Source organism: Scyliorhinus torazame, chromosome 3 (assembly GCF_047496885.1).
Source record: "Scyliorhinus torazame isolate Kashiwa2021f chromosome 3, sScyTor2.1, whole genome shotgun sequence".
In the NCBI taxonomy this organism is placed as follows: domain Eukaryota; kingdom Metazoa; phylum Chordata; class Chondrichthyes; order Carcharhiniformes; family Scyliorhinidae; genus Scyliorhinus; species Scyliorhinus torazame.
The window spans coordinates 285,862,300-285,880,265 of NC_092709.1; the positions used below are offsets into that span (position 1 = coordinate 285,862,300).

The 17,966-nt window shown below is 47.0% G+C and overlaps 1 protein-coding gene across 1 annotated transcript in view; it reads left to right on the top strand.

Moving 5' to 3' along the window:
- Nucleotides 1-511: 511 nt before the first annotated feature.
- Nucleotides 512-17,966, top strand: part of nars1 (asparaginyl-tRNA synthetase 1) — a 42,595-nt gene continuing 25,140 nt past the window's right edge. Inside the window, exons 1-4 of the mRNA XM_072497357.1 lie at nt 512-665; nt 13,165-13,247; nt 13,335-13,400; nt 16,035-16,127. Coding sequence (XP_072353458.1) covers nt 620-665; nt 13,165-13,247; nt 13,335-13,400; nt 16,035-16,127 — 288 coding nt within the window. The 5' untranslated portion in view covers nt 512-619. The remainder of the gene's footprint in view (nt 666-13,164; nt 13,248-13,334; nt 13,401-16,034; nt 16,128-17,966) is intronic.

Here is a 17,966-nt window from a genome sequence, read left to right on the forward strand (position 1 = left end):
CAGCTCCTCCTCCCCCCCCCCATGTACCAGCTCCTCCTCTCCCCCCCCCATGTACCAGCTCCTCCTCTCCCCCCCCCATGTACCAGCTCCTCCTCCCCCCCCCCATGTACCAGCTCCTCCCCCCCCCCCCCCATGTACCAGCTCCTCCCTCCCCCCCCCATGTACCAGCTCCTCCCTCCCCCCCCCCATGTACCAGCTCCTCCCTCCCCCCCCCCATGTACCAGCTCCTCCCTCCCCCCCCCATGTACCAGCTCCTCCCTCCCCCCCCCCCCCCATGTACCAGCTCCTCCCTCCCCCCCCCCATGTACCAGCTCCTCCCTCCCCCCCCCCATGTACCAGCTCCTCCCTCCCTCCCCCCCCCATGCACCAGCTCCCTCCCTCCCCGACTGATCTGATGCAATAGGTTGCGAACGCCTCAGCACAGCGCAGGCGCAGAGCCTGCTTGAGACAGCGTCATTCCGGGGCGGAGCGGGGGGGGGGAGCGCTGCCCAATCAGCGGTCAGGAATGGGCGGGTCGAGGGGGTGTGTCGCTTCCCAACTCCCCCTCCCGCAGTCGGTGGCCGGTGAGATTGTGAGTGGCGGCCAGGGTGAGATTGCTGTTCCGGAGAGAGCTGATATAATGTCTTCCGGGGACATCAGTCAGGAGGCGGCCAACCTGTCGCTTGGTAAGGAGCAGGTTTGCCGGGGACTTTGGGTCAGTGCGGGTGCCGCCCCTGGCTGGTACCGTGCGGATGCCCTTCCACCCGCTCCCACACTCCCTGGTATGGATGCTCCCCTCCCGTGTGGATTCCCCCCTCCCTCCCGTGTGGATTCCCCCCCTCCCTCCCGTGTGGATTCCCCCCTCCCTCCCGTGTGGATTCCCCCCCTCCCTCCCGTGTGGATCCCCCCCCCCCCCCGCCGTGTGGATTCCCCCCTCCCTCCCGTGTGGATTCTTCCCCCCCCCCCCCTCCCGTGTGGATTCCCACCCCCTGTGGATTTCCCTTGACCCCCCCCCCCATCCTGTGTGGATTCCCCCCACTCCCCTGCGTGGATGGATTGGATTGGATTTGTTTATTGTCGCGTGTACCGAGGTACAGTGAAAAGTATTTCTGCAAGCAGCTCAACAGATCGCTAAGACCATAAGACATAGGAGCGGAAGTAAGGCCATTCGGCCCATCGAGTCCACTCCACCATTCAATCATGGCTGATTTCAACTCCATTTACCCGCTCTCCTTAATTCCTTGAGAAATCAAGAATTTATCAACTTCTGTCTTAAAGACACTCAACGTCCCGGCCTCCACCGCCCTCTGTGGCAATGAATTCCACAGACCCACCGCTCTCTGGCTGAAGAAATTTCTCCTCATCTCTGTTCTAAAGTGACTCCCTTTTATTCTAAGGCTGTGCCCCCGGGTCCTAGTCTCCCCTGTAATGGAAACAACTTCCCTACATCCACCCTATCTAAGCCATTCATTATCTTGTAAGTTTCTATTAGATCTCCCCTCAACCTCCTAAACTCCAATGAATATAATCCCAGGATCCTCAGACGTTCATCGTATGTTAGGCCTACCATTCCTGGGATCATCCGTGTGAATCTCCGCTGGACCCGCTCCAATGCCAGTATGTCCTTCCTGAGGTGTGGGGCCCAAAATTGCTCACAGTATTCTAAATGGGGCCTAACTAATGCTTTGTAAAGCTTCAGAAGTACATCCCTTGCTTTTATATTCCAAGCCTCTTGAGATGAATGACAACATTGCATTTGCTTTCTTAATTACGGACTCAACCTGCAAGTTTACCTTTAGAGAATCCTGGACTAGGACTCCCAAGTCCCTTTGCACTTCAGCATTATGAATTTTGTCACCGTTTAGAAAATAGTCCATGCCTCTATACTTTTTTCCAAAATGCAAGACCTCGCACTTGCCCACGTTGAATTTCATCAGCCATTTCTTGGACCACTCACCTAAACTGTCTAAATCTTTCTGCAGCCTCCCCACCTACTCCATACTACCTGCCCCTCCACCTATCTTTGTATCATCGGCAAACTTAGCCAGAATGCCCCCAGTCCCGTCATCTAGATTGTTAAGATATAAAGAGAACAGCTGTGGCCCCAACACTGAACCCTGCGGGACACCACTCGTCACCGGTTGCCATTCCGAAAAAGAACCTTTTATCCTAACTATCTGCCTGACAGCCAATCGTCAATCCATGTTAGTACCTTGCCTCGAATACCATGGGCCCTTATTTTACTCAGCAGTCTCCCGTGAGGCACCTTATCAAAGGCCTTTTGGAAGTCGAGATAGATAACATCCATTGGCTCTCCTTGGTCTAACCTATTTGTTATCTCTTCAAAGAACTCTTCACAGGTTTGTCAGGCACGACCTCCCCTTACTAAATCCATGCTGACTTGTCCTAATCCGACCCTGCACTTCCAAGAATTTAGAAATCTCATCCTTAACAATGGATTCTAGAATCTTGCCAACAACCGAGGTTAGGCTAATTGGCCTATAATTTTCCATCTTTTTCCTTGTTCCCTTCTTGAACAGGGTGGGGTTACAACAGCGATTTTCCAATCCTCTGGGACTTTCCCTGACTCCAGTGACTTTTGAAAGATCATGGGCGAAATTCTCCTACCCACCCCGCCACATTTCTGCCCCGACTGGCCGGCGGGAGTCTCCGTAACACCGGCCGGTCAATGGGGTTTCCCATTGTGGGGCAGCCCCACGCCGTCGGGAAACCCCCGGGCGCCGGCAAAACGGAGACTCCCGCCGGCGGAGAATGACGCCCCATAACTAACGCCTCCACTATTTCTTCAGCTATCTCCTTTAGAACTCTAGGATGTAGCCCATCTGGTCCCGGGGATTTATCAATTTTTAGACCTCTTAGTTTCTCTAGCACTTTCCCCTTTGTGATGGCTACCATATTCAACTCTGCCCCCTGACCCCCTTTTTCCTTGTTCCCTTCTTGAACAGGGGGGTTACAACAGCGATTTTCCAATCCTCTGGGACTTTCCCTGACTCCAGTGACTTTTGAAAGATCATAACTAACGCCTCCACTATTTCTTCAGCTATCTCCTTTAGTACTCTGGGATGTAGCCCATCTGGGCCCGGGGATTTATCAATTTTTAGACCTCTTAGTTTCTCTAGCACTTTCTTCTTTGTGATGGCTACCATATTCAAATCTGCCCCCTGACTCTCTGGAATTGTTGGGATATTACTCATGTCTTCTACTGTGAAGACTGACGCAAAGTACTTATTCAGTTCCTCAGCTATTTCCTTGTCTCCCATCACAAAATTACCAGCGTAATTTTGGAGCGGCCCAATGTGTATGAGACAAGCAGGGGTACTCCCATCCCGCACAAACCAAGGATCAGCAGCACTCACCCTGGACAAACCAGGGTGCTATAGACCAGTGAGCCTAACGTCGATAGTAGGGAAGTTTCTAGAGTCCATGTCAGGAATATTGTAGTAGAACATTTGGAAAGCAGTGGTGTAATCAACGTCTCACACAGCAGTAGTCTCACATAGCAGCGAAGGGATTATGCGTAGTGTCTTGAGATGGATAGAAAACTGGTTAGCATACAGGAAGCAAAAAGTCTGAATAAATTCACGACATCCTAAAGGAGGAGGGTAAATGAGCTTGTTGTGCACATTGAAATTGGCCGGTACGATGTGGGCATCACAGAGACGTCGTTGCAAGGGGATCAGGGCTGGGATCTAAATATACAAAGATATGTGCCCTGTCGAAAGGACAGGCAGATGGGCAATGGTGGTGGGGTTGCATTGTCAGTAAGGAATGAAGTTAAATCATTAGCAAGAAGAGATATAGGATCAGAAGGCATAGAACCTCTGTGGGTCGAGTTGGGAAATCGCAAACGTAAAAAAATCATGATGGGAGTTATGTGCAGGCCCCCAAGCAGGAATCAGAATGTGGGGCAGAAAATAAATCAGGAGATAGAAAAAGCATGTAAAAAAGGCAATATTACAATAATCATGGGGGATCTTCAATATGCAGATGGACTGGGAAAATCAGGTTGGTAATGGATCCAAAGAAAAGGAATTTGTGGAATGTCGAAGAGACGAGTTCTTGGAGCAGCTTGTGACAGAGCCTACTGGGGAACAGGCAGTTCTGGATTTGGTGATGTGTAATGAGGCAGATTTGATTGGGAACCTAAGTTGAAGGAACCTTGGGGAGCAATGGCCACAATATGATATAATTTACCCTACAGTTTGAGAGGGAGAAGCTGGAATCAGATATAACGGTATTACAATTAAATAAGGGTAACTACAAAGAGCTGAGGGAGGAGCTACCCAGAGTTGATTAGAAAAGGAGCCTAGCAGGGAAGACAGTGGGACAGAAAAGGCAGGGGTTTTGGGGGCTTATTCGGGTGATACAACAGAAATTCATCCCAAGGAGGAGGAAACATGCTAAGGGGAGGGCACGGCATCCATGGCTGACAAGGAAAGTCAAGGACAGCATAAAAGAAAAGGCATACAAAGTGGCGAGGATTACTGGGAAGCCTTTAACAGTGAGCAGAAGACAACTAAAAAAGCAATAAGGCGGCAAAAGATGAAATATAAGTGCACGCTAGCTAGTAATATAAAAGAAGATAAGATATTTTTTCAATATATAAAAGGTAAGAACCATTGAACCACTGGAAAATATGGCTGGAGAAGTAATAATAGGAAACAAAGAAATGGCAGAGGAACTGAATAGTTACTTTGCATCAGTCTTCATGGTGGAAAATGCTAGTGGGATGCCAGAGTCCAGAAGAATGAGGGGGCTGAGGTGAGTATCGTGGCCATCACTAAGGAGAAGGTTCTGAGGAAACTGCAAGGTCTGAAGCTGGATAATTGACATGGACCGGATGGACTACACCACTGGATTCCAAAATAGATAGCTGAGGATATTGTGGAGGCATTGGTGGTGATCTTTCAGGAATCACTGGAGGCAGGGAGGGTCCTAGAGGACCGGAAAGCACCTAATATAACACCACTGTTTAAGAAGTGAGGGAGGCAGAAGATGGGAAATTATAGGCCGGTTAGCCTGACATCGGTCATTGGTAAGTTTTTAGAGTCCATTATTAAAGATGAGATCGCGGAGTACTTGGAGGTGCATGATAAAATAGGACTGAGTCAGCACGGCTTCAAGGGGAGGCCATATATGACAAATCTGTTGGAGTTCTTTGAAGAAGTAACAAGAAAGTTAGACAAGGGAGAATCAGTGGATGTTATTTATTTAGATTTCCAGTGTGCCTTTGACAAGGTGCCTCATAGGAGACTGTTAAATAAGTTAAAAGCCCACAGTGTTAAGGGTAAGATCCTGGCATGGATAGAGGATTGGCTGACTGCAGAAGGCAGAGTGTGGTGATAAAGAGGTCTTTTTCAGGATCGCAGCCGGTGACTAGTGTGTCTCGGGTCGGTGCTGGGATCACAACTTCTCACAATATACATTAATGATCTGAAGAAGGTTGCTAAGTTTGCAGATGATACAAAGATCTGTAGACGGACAGGTAGTATCGAGGAAACAAGGGGGCTGCAGATGGACCTGGACAGGATGGGAGAGTTGGCAAAGAAAGTTGGTGTCAGATGGAAGACAATGTTGGACAGTGTGAGATTATGCACTTTGGAAGGAGGAATGGAGGCATAGACTTTTCTAAATGGGGAAATGCAAGGCAAATTCAATGTTAGCATTCATGTCGAGCGGGCTAGAATACAAAAGCAGGGATGTACTTCTGAGGCTGTATAAAGCCCTGTTCAGACCACATTTGGAGTATTGTGAGCAGTTTTGGGCTCCATATCTAAGGAAGAATGTTCTGACCTTGGGAAGGGTTCAGAGGAGGTTCACAAGACAGTTGACGACTCTGGTTCTATACTCGATGGTGTTTAGAAGGATGAGGGGGCATCTCGTTGAAATTGGATACTGTGATGCCTGGATAGAGTGGACGTGGAGAGGATGTTTCCCCTTGTAGGAAAAACTGGGACGAGAGGACACAATCTTTGACTAAGGGACAACCCTTTAAAACAGAGATGAGAATGAATTTCTTCAGCTTGAGGGTGGTGAATCTGTGGAACTCTTTGCCGCAGAATGCTGTGACAGCCAAATCACTGAGTGTCTTCAAGACAGAGATAAATAGGTTCTTGATTAATAAGGGGATCAGAGGTTGTGGGGAGAATGCAGGAGAATGGGGATGAGAAAAATACCAGCCATGATTGAATGGCAGAGCAGACTCGATGGGCCGAGTGCCCTAATTTTGCTCCTGTGTCTTATGATTGTTGTAAAAATCCTTTTAGGAAAGGAAAACTGTCTACTTTGCTTGGTCTTTGACTCCATGTCCACAGCAATGTGATTGACTGTGAAATGGCCTTGCAAGCCACTCCGTCTTTTTCAGGCTGGGGCCCCGAGTGTTCACATTATATATTAATGATTTGAATGAGGGAACTAAATGTATTACCTCCAAATTTGCCGATGATGCAAAGTTGGGTGGGAGGGTGAGCTGTGAGGAGGGTGACAGAGATGCTTCAGCATGATTTGGACAGGCTGAGTGAGTGGGCATGGCAGGTGCAATGTCATGTGGATGAATGTGAGATTATCCACTTCGGTAGCCAAAAATAACAATTCAGATTATTTGAATGGTGTAAATTGACAGAGATGGATACTCAGCGAGATCTTGGTGCCCTCGTGCATCAGTCGCTGAAAGTAAGCGCGTAGATACTGGGCAGTGAAGAAGGCAAATGGTATGTTGGTCTTCATCGCGAGAGGATTTGAGTATAAGAATAGGGATGCTTTACTGCAGTTGTATAGGGCATTGGTGATGCCACCCTTGGAATGTGTGCAGTTTTGGTGTCATCTGAGGAAGGATGTTCTTGTTATGGAGTGAGTGCAGTGAAAGTTTAACAGACTGATTCCTGGGATGGTTGGACTGTCATATGAGGAGAGACTAAATGGGTTAGGATTATATTCATTGGAATTGAGAAGAGTGAGAGGGGATCTCATAGAAACTTACAAAATTGTAATAGGATTAGACAGGGTAGATTCAGAAAGAATGTTCCTGATGGTGGGGGGAGTCCAGAACCAGGGGTCATAGTTTGAGGATAAGGGATAAATCTTTTCGGACTGAGGTGAGGAGAAATTTCTTCACCTAGGGAGTGGTGAATCTGTGGTAGCGCTGAAAGTAGTTGAGGCCATGTGATTTCAAGAAGGAATTAGATATAGCTCTTGGGGCTTAAGGGATCAAGGTATATGGGGGGAGGAGGTGGGATCAGGATATTGAACTTGATGATCATAATGAATGGTGGAGCAGACTTGAAGGGCTGAATGCTATGTTATTTCATAGTTCCTGCAGAGATTCAGTTAGTAAAGGCACTGAGTGACAGGAACTTACAGACCAGAAGATATCAGACTCCATCCTCAATCTGTTTGATTTAGCTAGTTTCAATAAGACGGGCAATAGAGCACTGCAGTTGTCTGGGTTTGCACATCAGAAAAGAACCACTGCAAGTACTTGCGAAAATCCATTTCTCTGCAAGGGGAGATCCTTCAACCCATCAAGCCTGCAGTTTTGGAATATACACTGATGTCAATCTCTGTGCGGAGTCTGCACATTCTCCCCGTGTCTGTGTGGGTTTCCTCCGGGTGCTCTGGTTTCCTTCCACAAGTTCCGAAAGGCGAATTGAACATTCTGTATTTTCCTTCGGTGTACCCAAACAGGCGCTGGAGTGTGGCAACCAGGGGATTTTCACAGTAACTTCATTGCAGTGTTAATGTAAGCCTACTTGTGACAGTAATAAAGATTATTATTATGATGTGGCAGCTATTGTTTCCAGTTGCTGGTGGACAACAACATAACTCTGATTCATAATTTTCCTCTTTCCTTGGTACTATCAATTTTAATGCGATGAATTTGTTTTCCATAAATCACCAAAAATACTGCATACTGAAATTAGCTTCAAATTAGACATACTGGTCTGTCGATATTCTAGAAGTGAAAAAGATCAATGACTTCTAAAGGAAATTCAATAGGCACTTGAGGGGAAATAAACTTGAAGGGCATCGAGGATAGACCTGGGAAAGGACCTAACTCGATTGTTCTACGGACTCTTGAACTGGACTGTAAAAAGCCCAAAAGGTTTCTGTGCCATTCTGACTCTTCTCACCAAGGCTCCTTCAACGGCATCTTCAAGCCCCTGGCCCCTCTCACTGAGAAGAAGGGCAAAGTCAGTAAATGCATGGAAACACCAACACTGCAAGTCCCCTCCAAACTACACAACATCCTGACTTGGAACATTATCAACGTTCCTTCACTGTCGCTGAGTCAAAGCCCTGGAACTCCCTTCTGAACAGCACTGTGGCTGTTTCTTCACCACATGGACTGCAGTGGTTCAAGAATATGACTCATCAACTACCTTTTCCAGAGCAATTAGTAATGTGCAATCTATGTTCACCTAACTGGCAATGCCCTTGTTCCAAAAGTGAAGTTTTAAAAAGTTCTTGCTGAAGGATCCATCTCTTGGCGTGTGCATGTATTTTGAGAAAGTAAGCATGTAGATTTGTTGGTACATTAACTAGAATTAACATAGTTAGCTTTTACTTGGGTTGCAGTAAGAATCATTTCTTTCTCTTCAGTAAAATATTTGATTATCCCACAACTTTGCTGTGGTAAGAAGAGAAGTAACCCAGTTATGTAGACTTTGTGCAATCTACTGCCCAGGTCCAGGCCATTTAAGTCGTTAGTTAAGAGTCAGTGGCATCTCGGCTGATCACGTGGAACGTGAGAGGGCTGAACGGGCCGATAAAGAGGGCACGGGTACTCGCACACCTTAAGAAACTTAAGGCAGATGTGGTTATGTTACAGGAAACGCACCTGAAACTGATAGACCAGGTTAGGCTACGCAAAGGATGGGTGGGGCAGGTGTTCCATTCGGGGCTAGATGCGAAAAACAGGGGGGTGGCTATATTAGTGGGGAAGCGGGTAATGTTCGAGGCAAAGACGATAGTGGCGGATAACGGGGGCAGATACGTGATGGTGAGTGGCAAACTACAGGGGGAGACGGTGGTTTTGGTAAACGTATATGCCCCGAACTGGGATGATGCCAATTTTATGAGGCGGTGCTAGGACGCATTCCGGACCTAGAGATGGGAAAGCTGATAATGGGGGGAGATTTTAATACGGTGTTGGAACCAGGGCTGGATAGGTCGAAGTCCAGGACTGGAAGGAGGCCGGCAGCAGCCAAGGTACTTAAAGATTTTATGGAGCAGATGGGAGGTGTAGACCCGTGGAGATTTAGCAGACCTAGGAGTAAGGAGTTCTCGTTTTTCTCCTATGTCCATAAAGTCTACTCGCGAATAGACTTTTTTGTGCTGGGTAGGGCATTGATCCCGAAGGTGAGGGGAACGGAGTATACGGCTATAGCCATTTCGGATCACGCTCCACACTGGGTGGACTTGGAGGTAGGGGAGGAAACAGGAGGGCGCCCACCCTGGAGAATGGACATGGGACTAATGGCAGATGAGGGGGTGTGTCTAAGGGTGAGGGGGTGCATTGAAAAGTACTTGGAACTCAATGATAATGGGGAGGTCCAGGTGGGAGTGGTCTGGGAGGCGTTGAAGGCGGTGGTTAGAGGGGAGCTGATATCAATAAGGGCACATAAAGGGAAGCAGGAGAGTAAGGAACGGGAGCGGTTGCTGCAAGAACTTTTGAGGGTGGACAGACAATATGCGGAAGCACCGGAGGAGGGACTGTACAGGGAAAGGCAAAGGCTACATGTAGAATTTGACTTGCTGACTACAGGCACTGCAGAGGCACAATGGAGGAAGGCACAGGGTGTACAGTACGAATATGGGGAGAAGGCAAGCAGGTTGCTGGCACACCAATTGAGGAAAAGGGGAGCAGCGAGGGAAATAGGGGGAGTGAGGGATGAGGAAGGAGAGATGGAGCGGGGAGCGGAGAGAGTGAATGGAGTGTTCAAGACATTTTATAAAAAATTATATGAAGCTCAACCCCCGGATGGGAGGGAGAGATTGATGGGCTTCTTGGGTCGGCTGGAATTTCCCAAGGTGGAAGAGCAGGAAAGGGTGGGACTGGGAGCACAGATCGAGGTAGAAGAAGTGGTGAAAGGAATTAGGAGCATGCAGGCGGGAAAGGCCCCGGGACCGGATGGATTCCCAGTCGAATTCTATAGAAAATATGTGGACTTGCTCGCCCCGGTACTGACGAGGACCTTTAATGAGGCAAAGGAAAGGGGACAACTGCCCCCGACTATGTCTGAAGCAACGATATCGCTTCTCTTAAAGAAGGAAAAGGACCCGCTACAATGCGGGTCCTATAGACCTATTTCCCTCCTAAATGTAGATGCCAAGGTAATGGCAATGAGAATAGAGGAATGTGTCCCGGGGGTGGTCCACGAGGACCAAACTGGGTTTGTGAAGGGGAGACAGCTGAACACAAATATACGGAGGTTGTTAGGGGTAATGATGATGGCCCCACCAGAGGGAGAAACGGAGATAGTAGTGGCGATGGATGCCGAGAAAGCATTTGATAGAGTGGAGTGGGATTATTTGTGGGAGGTGTTGAGGAGATTTGGTTTTGGAGAGGGGTATGTTAGATGGGTGCAGCTGTTGTATAGGGCCCCAGTGGCGAGCGTGGTCACGAATGGACGGGGATCGGCATATTTTCGGCTCCATAGAGGGACAAGGCAGGGATGCCCTCTGTCCCCATTATTGTTTGCACTGGCGATTGAGCCCCTGGCGATAGCGTTGAGGGGTTCCAAGAAGTGGAGGGGAGTACTTGGGGGAGGAGAAGAGCACCGGGTATCTTTGTATGCGGACGATTTGCTACTATACGTGGCGGACCCGGCGGAGGGGATGCCAGAAATAATGCGGATACTTGGGGAGTTTGGGGATTTTTCAGGGTATAAATTGAACATGGGGAAAAGTGAGTTGTTTGTGGTGCATCCAGGGGAGCAGAGTAGAGAAATAGAGGACCTACCGTTGAGGAAGGTAACAAGGGACTTTCGTTACCTGGGGATCCAGATAGCTAAGAATTGGGGCACATTGCATAGGTTAAATTTAACGCGGTTGGTGGAACAGATGGAGGAGGATTTCAAGAGATGGGATATGGTATCCCTGTCAATGGCAGGGAGGGTGCAGGCGGTTAAGATGGTGGTCCTCCCGAGATTCCTCTTTGTGTTTCAGTGCCTCCCGGTGGTGATTACGAAGGCTTTTTTAAAAGGATTGAAAAGAGCATCATGGGTTTTGTGTGGGCCGGGAAGACCCCGAGAGTGAGGAAGGGATTCTTACAGCGTAGCAGGGATAGGGAGGGGCTGGCACTACCGAGCCTAAGTGAGTATTATTGGGCCGCTAATATTTCAATGGTGAGTAAGTGGATGGGAGAGGAGGAGGGAGCGGCGTGGAAGAGATTAGAGAGGGCGTCCTGTAGGGGGACTAGCCTACAGGCTATGGTGACAGCCCCATTGCCGTTCTCACCGAGGAACTACACCACAAGCCCGGTGGTGGTGGCTACACTGAAGATTTGGGGACAGTGGAGACGGCATAGGGGAAAGACTGGAGCCTTGGGGGGGTCCCCGATAAGAAACAACCATAGGTTTGCCCCGGGGGGAATGGATGGGGGATATGGAATGTGGCAAAGAGCAGGAATAACGCAACTGAAAGATCTGTTTGTGGATGGGAAGTTCGCGAGTCTGGGAGCGCTGACCGAGAAATATGGGTTGCCCCAAGGGAATGCATTCAGGTATATGCAACTGAGGGCTTTTGCGAGGCAACAGGTGAGGGAATTCCCGCAGCTCCCGACACAAGAGGTGCAGGACAGAGTGATCTCAAAGACATGGGTGGGGGATGGTAAGGTGTCAGATATATATAGGGAAATGAGGGACGAAGGGGAGACTATGGTAGATGAACTAAAAGGGAAATGGGAAGAAGAGCTGGGGGAGGAGATCGAGGAGGGGCTGTGGGCAGATGCCCTAAGCAGGGTAAACTCGTCGTCCTCGTGTGCCAGGCTAAGCCTGATTCAGTTTAAGGTATTACACAGGGCACATATGACTGGAGCACGGCTCAGTAAATTTTTTGGGGTGGAGGATAGGTGTGCGAGGTGCTCGAGCAGCCCAGCGAATCATACCCATATGTTTTGGTCATGCCCGGCACTACAGGGGTTTTGGATGGGGGTGACAAAGGTGCTTTCAAAAGTAGTAGGAGTCCGGGTCGAACCAAGCTGGGGGTTGGCTATATTTGGGGTTGCACAAGAGCCGGGAGTGCAGGAGGCGAGAGAGGCCGATGTTTTGGCCTTTGCGTCCCTAGTAGCCCGGCGCAGGATATTGCTAATGTGGAAAGAAGCCAAGCCCCCGGGGGTGGAGACCTGGATAAATGACATGGCGGGGTTTATAAAGCTAGAGCGGATTAAGTTCGTCCTAAGGGGGTCGGCTCAAGGGTTCACCAGGCGGTGACAACCGTTCGTCGAATACCTCACAGAAAGATAGACGGAATGGGAAAAAGAAGGCAGCAGCAGCAGCCCAGGATCGGGGGGGGGGGAGGAGGAACCAGAAGGACTCTCAGGGTTGTTAATATATACTGTATAGTATGTATAGGTCGTTGCTACAGATAATTATATATTGGACTGTTAAATTATATTTTTGGAGAGTGTTACTTGTGACAAGGCAGTTGCCAATTAGGGCTAGTTTTTATTTTTGTTATTTATTATTTATTCATTTTTTGTTTATAAAATAGGTCATTGTTATTTGTGTTGTTATATTGTGTAAAGGATGCACAATGTACTGTGTTGGTTGACCAAAAATTTTCAATAAAATATTTAATAAAAAAAAAAAAGAGTCAGTGGCATTGTCCTGGGTCTGGACTCTGATGTAGAGAGGTTAGGGACAACAGATTCCCTTCTCAAAGGAGTTAATAAACTAGATGGGCTTTTGTGAGAATCTGCTAGATTCATAGTAGTCGTTACTGAAGCTAGCGTTTATTCCTTGATGATTGTTGGAATTTTTTTGTATCTATGTTATATTATGTGTCTATGTATCTGTTATATTATATTATGCAGCACGGTAGCATTGTGGATAGCGCAATTGCTTCACAGCTCCAGGGTCCCAGGTTCGATTCCGGCTTGGGTCACTATCTGTGCGGAGTCTGCACATCTACAAAAGTGAGATTTTTAACTTTAATATTTTGCAGGTGAATTATATGTCTCTGGTCGTGAAGGAGATGATGCAATTGGAACAGGAACAAAAGACAAACCATTTAAAACAGCTTTTCGGGTAAACATGCTGTCTGATAGCTATTAAAAGAAATTCTTTGTTTTACTTAAAATATATGTAACTTGTGAATTGATTCTGTTTCTGCAGGCCTTACAGGCAGCAGGGAAGGAACCATTCCCAACTATTTATGTGGATTCCCAAAAGGAAAATGAGGTATTTAAAGGTGCTTCAATCAATATATACATTCCAGATGATATAATTAATTATGAGGCGGGATGAATGGTTAGCATGCTGACCTGGAACAAAACAGCAAGTAGTTTCAGGTTTGAATTTTGGTCTGTAACCTTGATTGGAGCAGGAGTTAGAGGCTGCAATTGACCTGTCAGGAAATCTGAATGTATTTTGCAAATGGTGCATTGACAATGTCCGAGATAATGCATTAGTTGAAGGGCATCAAACACATACATGTCTTGTATATCTACTTTATCTAATTTCTACCATATTTTCATTTGCATAATATTCATTCATGTGTGCTCTGCCCAAGGCAGGTCCTTGGCTCATTATCCACTGATGCTTCACCCAAAGCCATTTTGATGCTAACTTTTGGTTGTCCCGTAATATGTTGCTCGTTGTGTCGTTACTTAATTTGCTCTGTTTTATAACCTTTGCTCTAGAGACGCCAGGTATCTTTATGATACCACCACGAGGTTCAAGTTCAAGTGCTGATCAATAACTCAATACACCAGTTAGTACGTTTCAAATCAAAACACATTTATTATACACAGTCAATCAGTACTCATGCGTAAAACTCTACTTACTAGACTATCTCTAACACTAAAAGGCCTATACTTAGCTTTGGAACTGGCCCACCAGGTCAGGGGAACAAATGGCCTTTCGTTCGATTCTGATCGAAAGCTGGTATAGACTGGTAGCTAGGAGCGCCTATCTCGTAGCGTGCGTTGACTGGACACTTACTTGGTTGGTGCAGCTACTAGGCAGGACACGGTCAAGGGTTGTTTCGAGCTGCTGAGAGGTCCTGCCAAGAAGGACGAATTGAACTTGGGGACTCTATTTTATAGTCCCCAGGGGCTTCGCGCCCTTTTGGGCGGACCCCGTACCTGGTCCAAAGTGATTGGACCAAGTTCCATAATTCCATAATGATAATTAGCACCACATTCCATAATGATAATTAATTTACTTATGATTAATATGTGAATAGAATCAAACCAGCTCATCTACAATGGTAAACTTAAATTAAAAACATCTGACTATCTGAGCATTAGCTGGGAATTGTTTAATTACAATACAACAAGCTAACAATATGCAAAATGACATGCAAGCTTAAGTCCACTGTCTATTTGCAACAAATTGGTCAGCTTCCAATATTAGGATTATTTCTTGAACGATTTGTGTATAAATTTATGCAACGTCTTTGCTTGGGCAGTAAACTGAATGTGACTTTGGCCATTGCACCTTCCAGGGTGATGTTCTTGTTTCACCTTTGACCTATGTATGTGGTGATTTTAGTTGGCGTTTCGGCAAACCATGGGGTACAGACAAGTGCTTACCCTTACAGAGACAGCACCATTAAAAGTTTGAAGGAAGGTCCTTAATGAAAGGCCCTCTTCTGTGATAGTCCATTCATAATGCAAGGACGCTTGAGCCACGTTTTACATGGGGACAATCAATTGTCTTCCTTTAAATTGGTGGCACCATTAGATTTACAGAGAAAAGTTGGCCTAGCCAAAATGACTTCTACAACAAAAGTAATTAAAATAAAACTTAAGTCACAGAGTGCAGGAATCAAAGCAAAACTCTGTGCCATTCCCACTGAAAGTGAAAGATCTGAAACGATTGTAAATGATAATTGGTTATATTTCTGAAATCAGCTGGTCATTGAGTTGGCCCCTCCCCACTAAAACGTCAGAAAACCCGCCCAGAATTCCTGCCAGCTGTCCCGCACCATTTTGATGCAGGAAACCGTGTTAATCAGTTGCAAAATGCGACTTCCGCCCCCTATCTCGGGAGGAAGTCTTGCCTCTGAGACCTGTCAGAAAATTGGATGCCTTTCCATTCTGTAGTTCCAGCAGGTGGGAGTGTCACCACTGTTGGGGCTAGAATTAGACCTAACAGAATCCAGCCTCCAAGCTAATGGCCCGGGTAATGGGTCTGGGGAGGGGGGGGGGGGGGGGTCGAGTTTGAGAGGCTAAGGCAGAGGATAAAGGAGGTGGGGTTGATGCCTCCGAAAGGGGCAAGGGGCCTGCAAAGAAGGTTCCCCCTCCCCACTTGCCTGACACTAGCTGTGGAGCTAAGACTTCTGGTTTCTCGCTTTGTATGGGCCACTGCCACACTTGAAATACTTGCGGGTATATTAGTTACCATTAATTGTCCCCTTACAGGCATCCGTAAACACAGGAATGGACAGGTCCATCTGCCTCACCCTGACACTACTCTTCTCCCCCCAATCAAATTTCAGACTGGTTGGACCATTGCTCAATTTTACTTGCCCCCACCATCAGCGTGCGAGTGTGAAAGCAAGCCTAATTTGAGGCATTTATAAAGCAAACTGATGATGATGTACATCTGGGGACCATTGAAGTACCAATCCGAGCAAGTCATGCCGACATTTGCAGGTCATTTCTGGAATATTGCTTGCTATTTTGGCCATCCAATTCCATAAATAGGTAAAAACTAAGAAGGATTAATTGACCAAGAAGATTCTGGAGTTGCATGTTGAGATGATGAGAACCAATGGTTGCACTACTGGAAATTTGTCCTTGTTCTGTTGGTGACATCATTGCACTGCTACACTAACATGACTGCATTTGACATTTTAATTATTTTAAGCGCTGGGAGGTTATATCAAAATCGCAGATGAAAAGTGTTAAAAAGCTCTGGCAACGGGATCAAATGAAGAATGAATCAAAAGAAAAAAGGGAGGTAAGCAAAATCGTTGTTCATTTTGTACACTTCTCAGTTTGAACATAGAACAGTACAGGCCCTTCGGCCCATAATGTTGTGCCGACCATTTATCCTAATCTAAGATCAACCTAACCTACACCCCTTCAATTTACTGCTGTCCATGTGCCTGTCCCAAGAGTTGCTTAAATGTCCCTAATGTCTCTGACTCTACATCTCTGCTGGCAGTGCATTCCACGCATCCACCACTCTCTGTGTAAAGAACCTACCTCTGACATCTCCCCTATACCTTCCTCCAATGACCATAAAACTATGTCGCCTCGTGACAGCTATTTCCGCCCTGGGGAAAAGTCTCTGGCTATCCACTCTATCCATGCCTCTCATCACCTTGTACACCGCTATCAAGTCACCTCTGTTCCTTCTTCGCTCCAGTGAGAAAAGTGCTAGCTCCCTCAACCTTTCTTCATAAGACATGCCCTCCAGTTCAAACAGCATCCTGGTAAATCTCCACTGCACCCTCTCCAAAACATCCGTATCCTTCCTATAATGAGGCGACCAGAACTGGACACAATATTCCAAATGTGGTCTACCAGGGTTTTATAAAGCTGCAGCAAAACTTCGTGACCCTTAAACTCAATCCCCCTGTTAATGAAAGCCAACACACCATACACCTTCTTAACAACCCTGTCAACCTGGGTGACAACTTTGAGAGCTCTATGTATGTGGACCCTAAGATCCCTCTGTTCCTCCACACTTCCAAGAATCCTGCCTTTAACCCTGTATTCAGCATTCAAATTCGACCTTCCAAAATGAATCACTTCGCATTTATCTAGGTTGAACTCCATCTGCCACTTCTCAGCCCAGATCTGCATCCTGTCAAATGTCCTGTTGTAACCTGCAACAGCCCTCGACACTATCTACAACTCCACCAACCTACGTGTCATCGGCAAACTTACTAACCCACCCTTCCACTTCCTCATCCAAGTCATTTATAAACCACAAAGAGCAGAGGTCCCAGAACAGATCCCTGCAGGATACCACTGGTCACCGACCTCCAGGCGGAATATTTTCCATCCACTACCACTCGCTTTTTTATTTCGGCCAGGCAATTCTGTATCCAGACAGCCAAATTTCGCTGTATCCCATGCCCCCTGACTTTCTGAATGAGCCTACCATCGAGCTCAAGTTTCCTGGATTGATTTTAATTGGGCATGCGAATTGGTAGACAAGGTCCATCTCTTCGGTCCTATTGGCACGGTAGCATGGTGGTTAGGACTGTTACTTCACAGCGCCAGGGTCCCAGGTTCGGTTTCCGGCTTGGGTCACTGTGCGGAGTCTGCATAGGTTTCCTCCAGGTGCTCCGGCTTCCTCCCACATGTCCTGAAAGACGTGATGTTAGGGAAATTGGACATTCTGAATTCTTCCTCCGTGTACCCGAATAGGTGCCGGAGTGTGGCGACTACTGGCTTTTCACAGTAACTTCATTGCAGTGTTAATGTAAGCCGAGTTGTGACAATAATAAAGATTATTATTATTATTTCACTTTCTCTCTTAATGACAAACGACAGTCGCATGATGCAACAATGTGGCATTAGATGAAGAAAAGTCCCAGTGTAACGTTTAAGTAACCATAGGTTCAAATTTGTTTCCTATTGATTGAATGTGGGTGGCGCTGGCTGAGCCAGCATTTATTGGCCATACCTACCAAGTGGATCACATGCAGGCCAGACCAAGCAAGGATGGCAGATTTCCTTCCCTGAAGGACATTGGTGATAGTTTTTTAATAAGGGTCTTTTCATGGTCATCATTAGATTTTTAATTCAATATATTTTCTGTAGTGGGATTTGAATCCAGGTCACC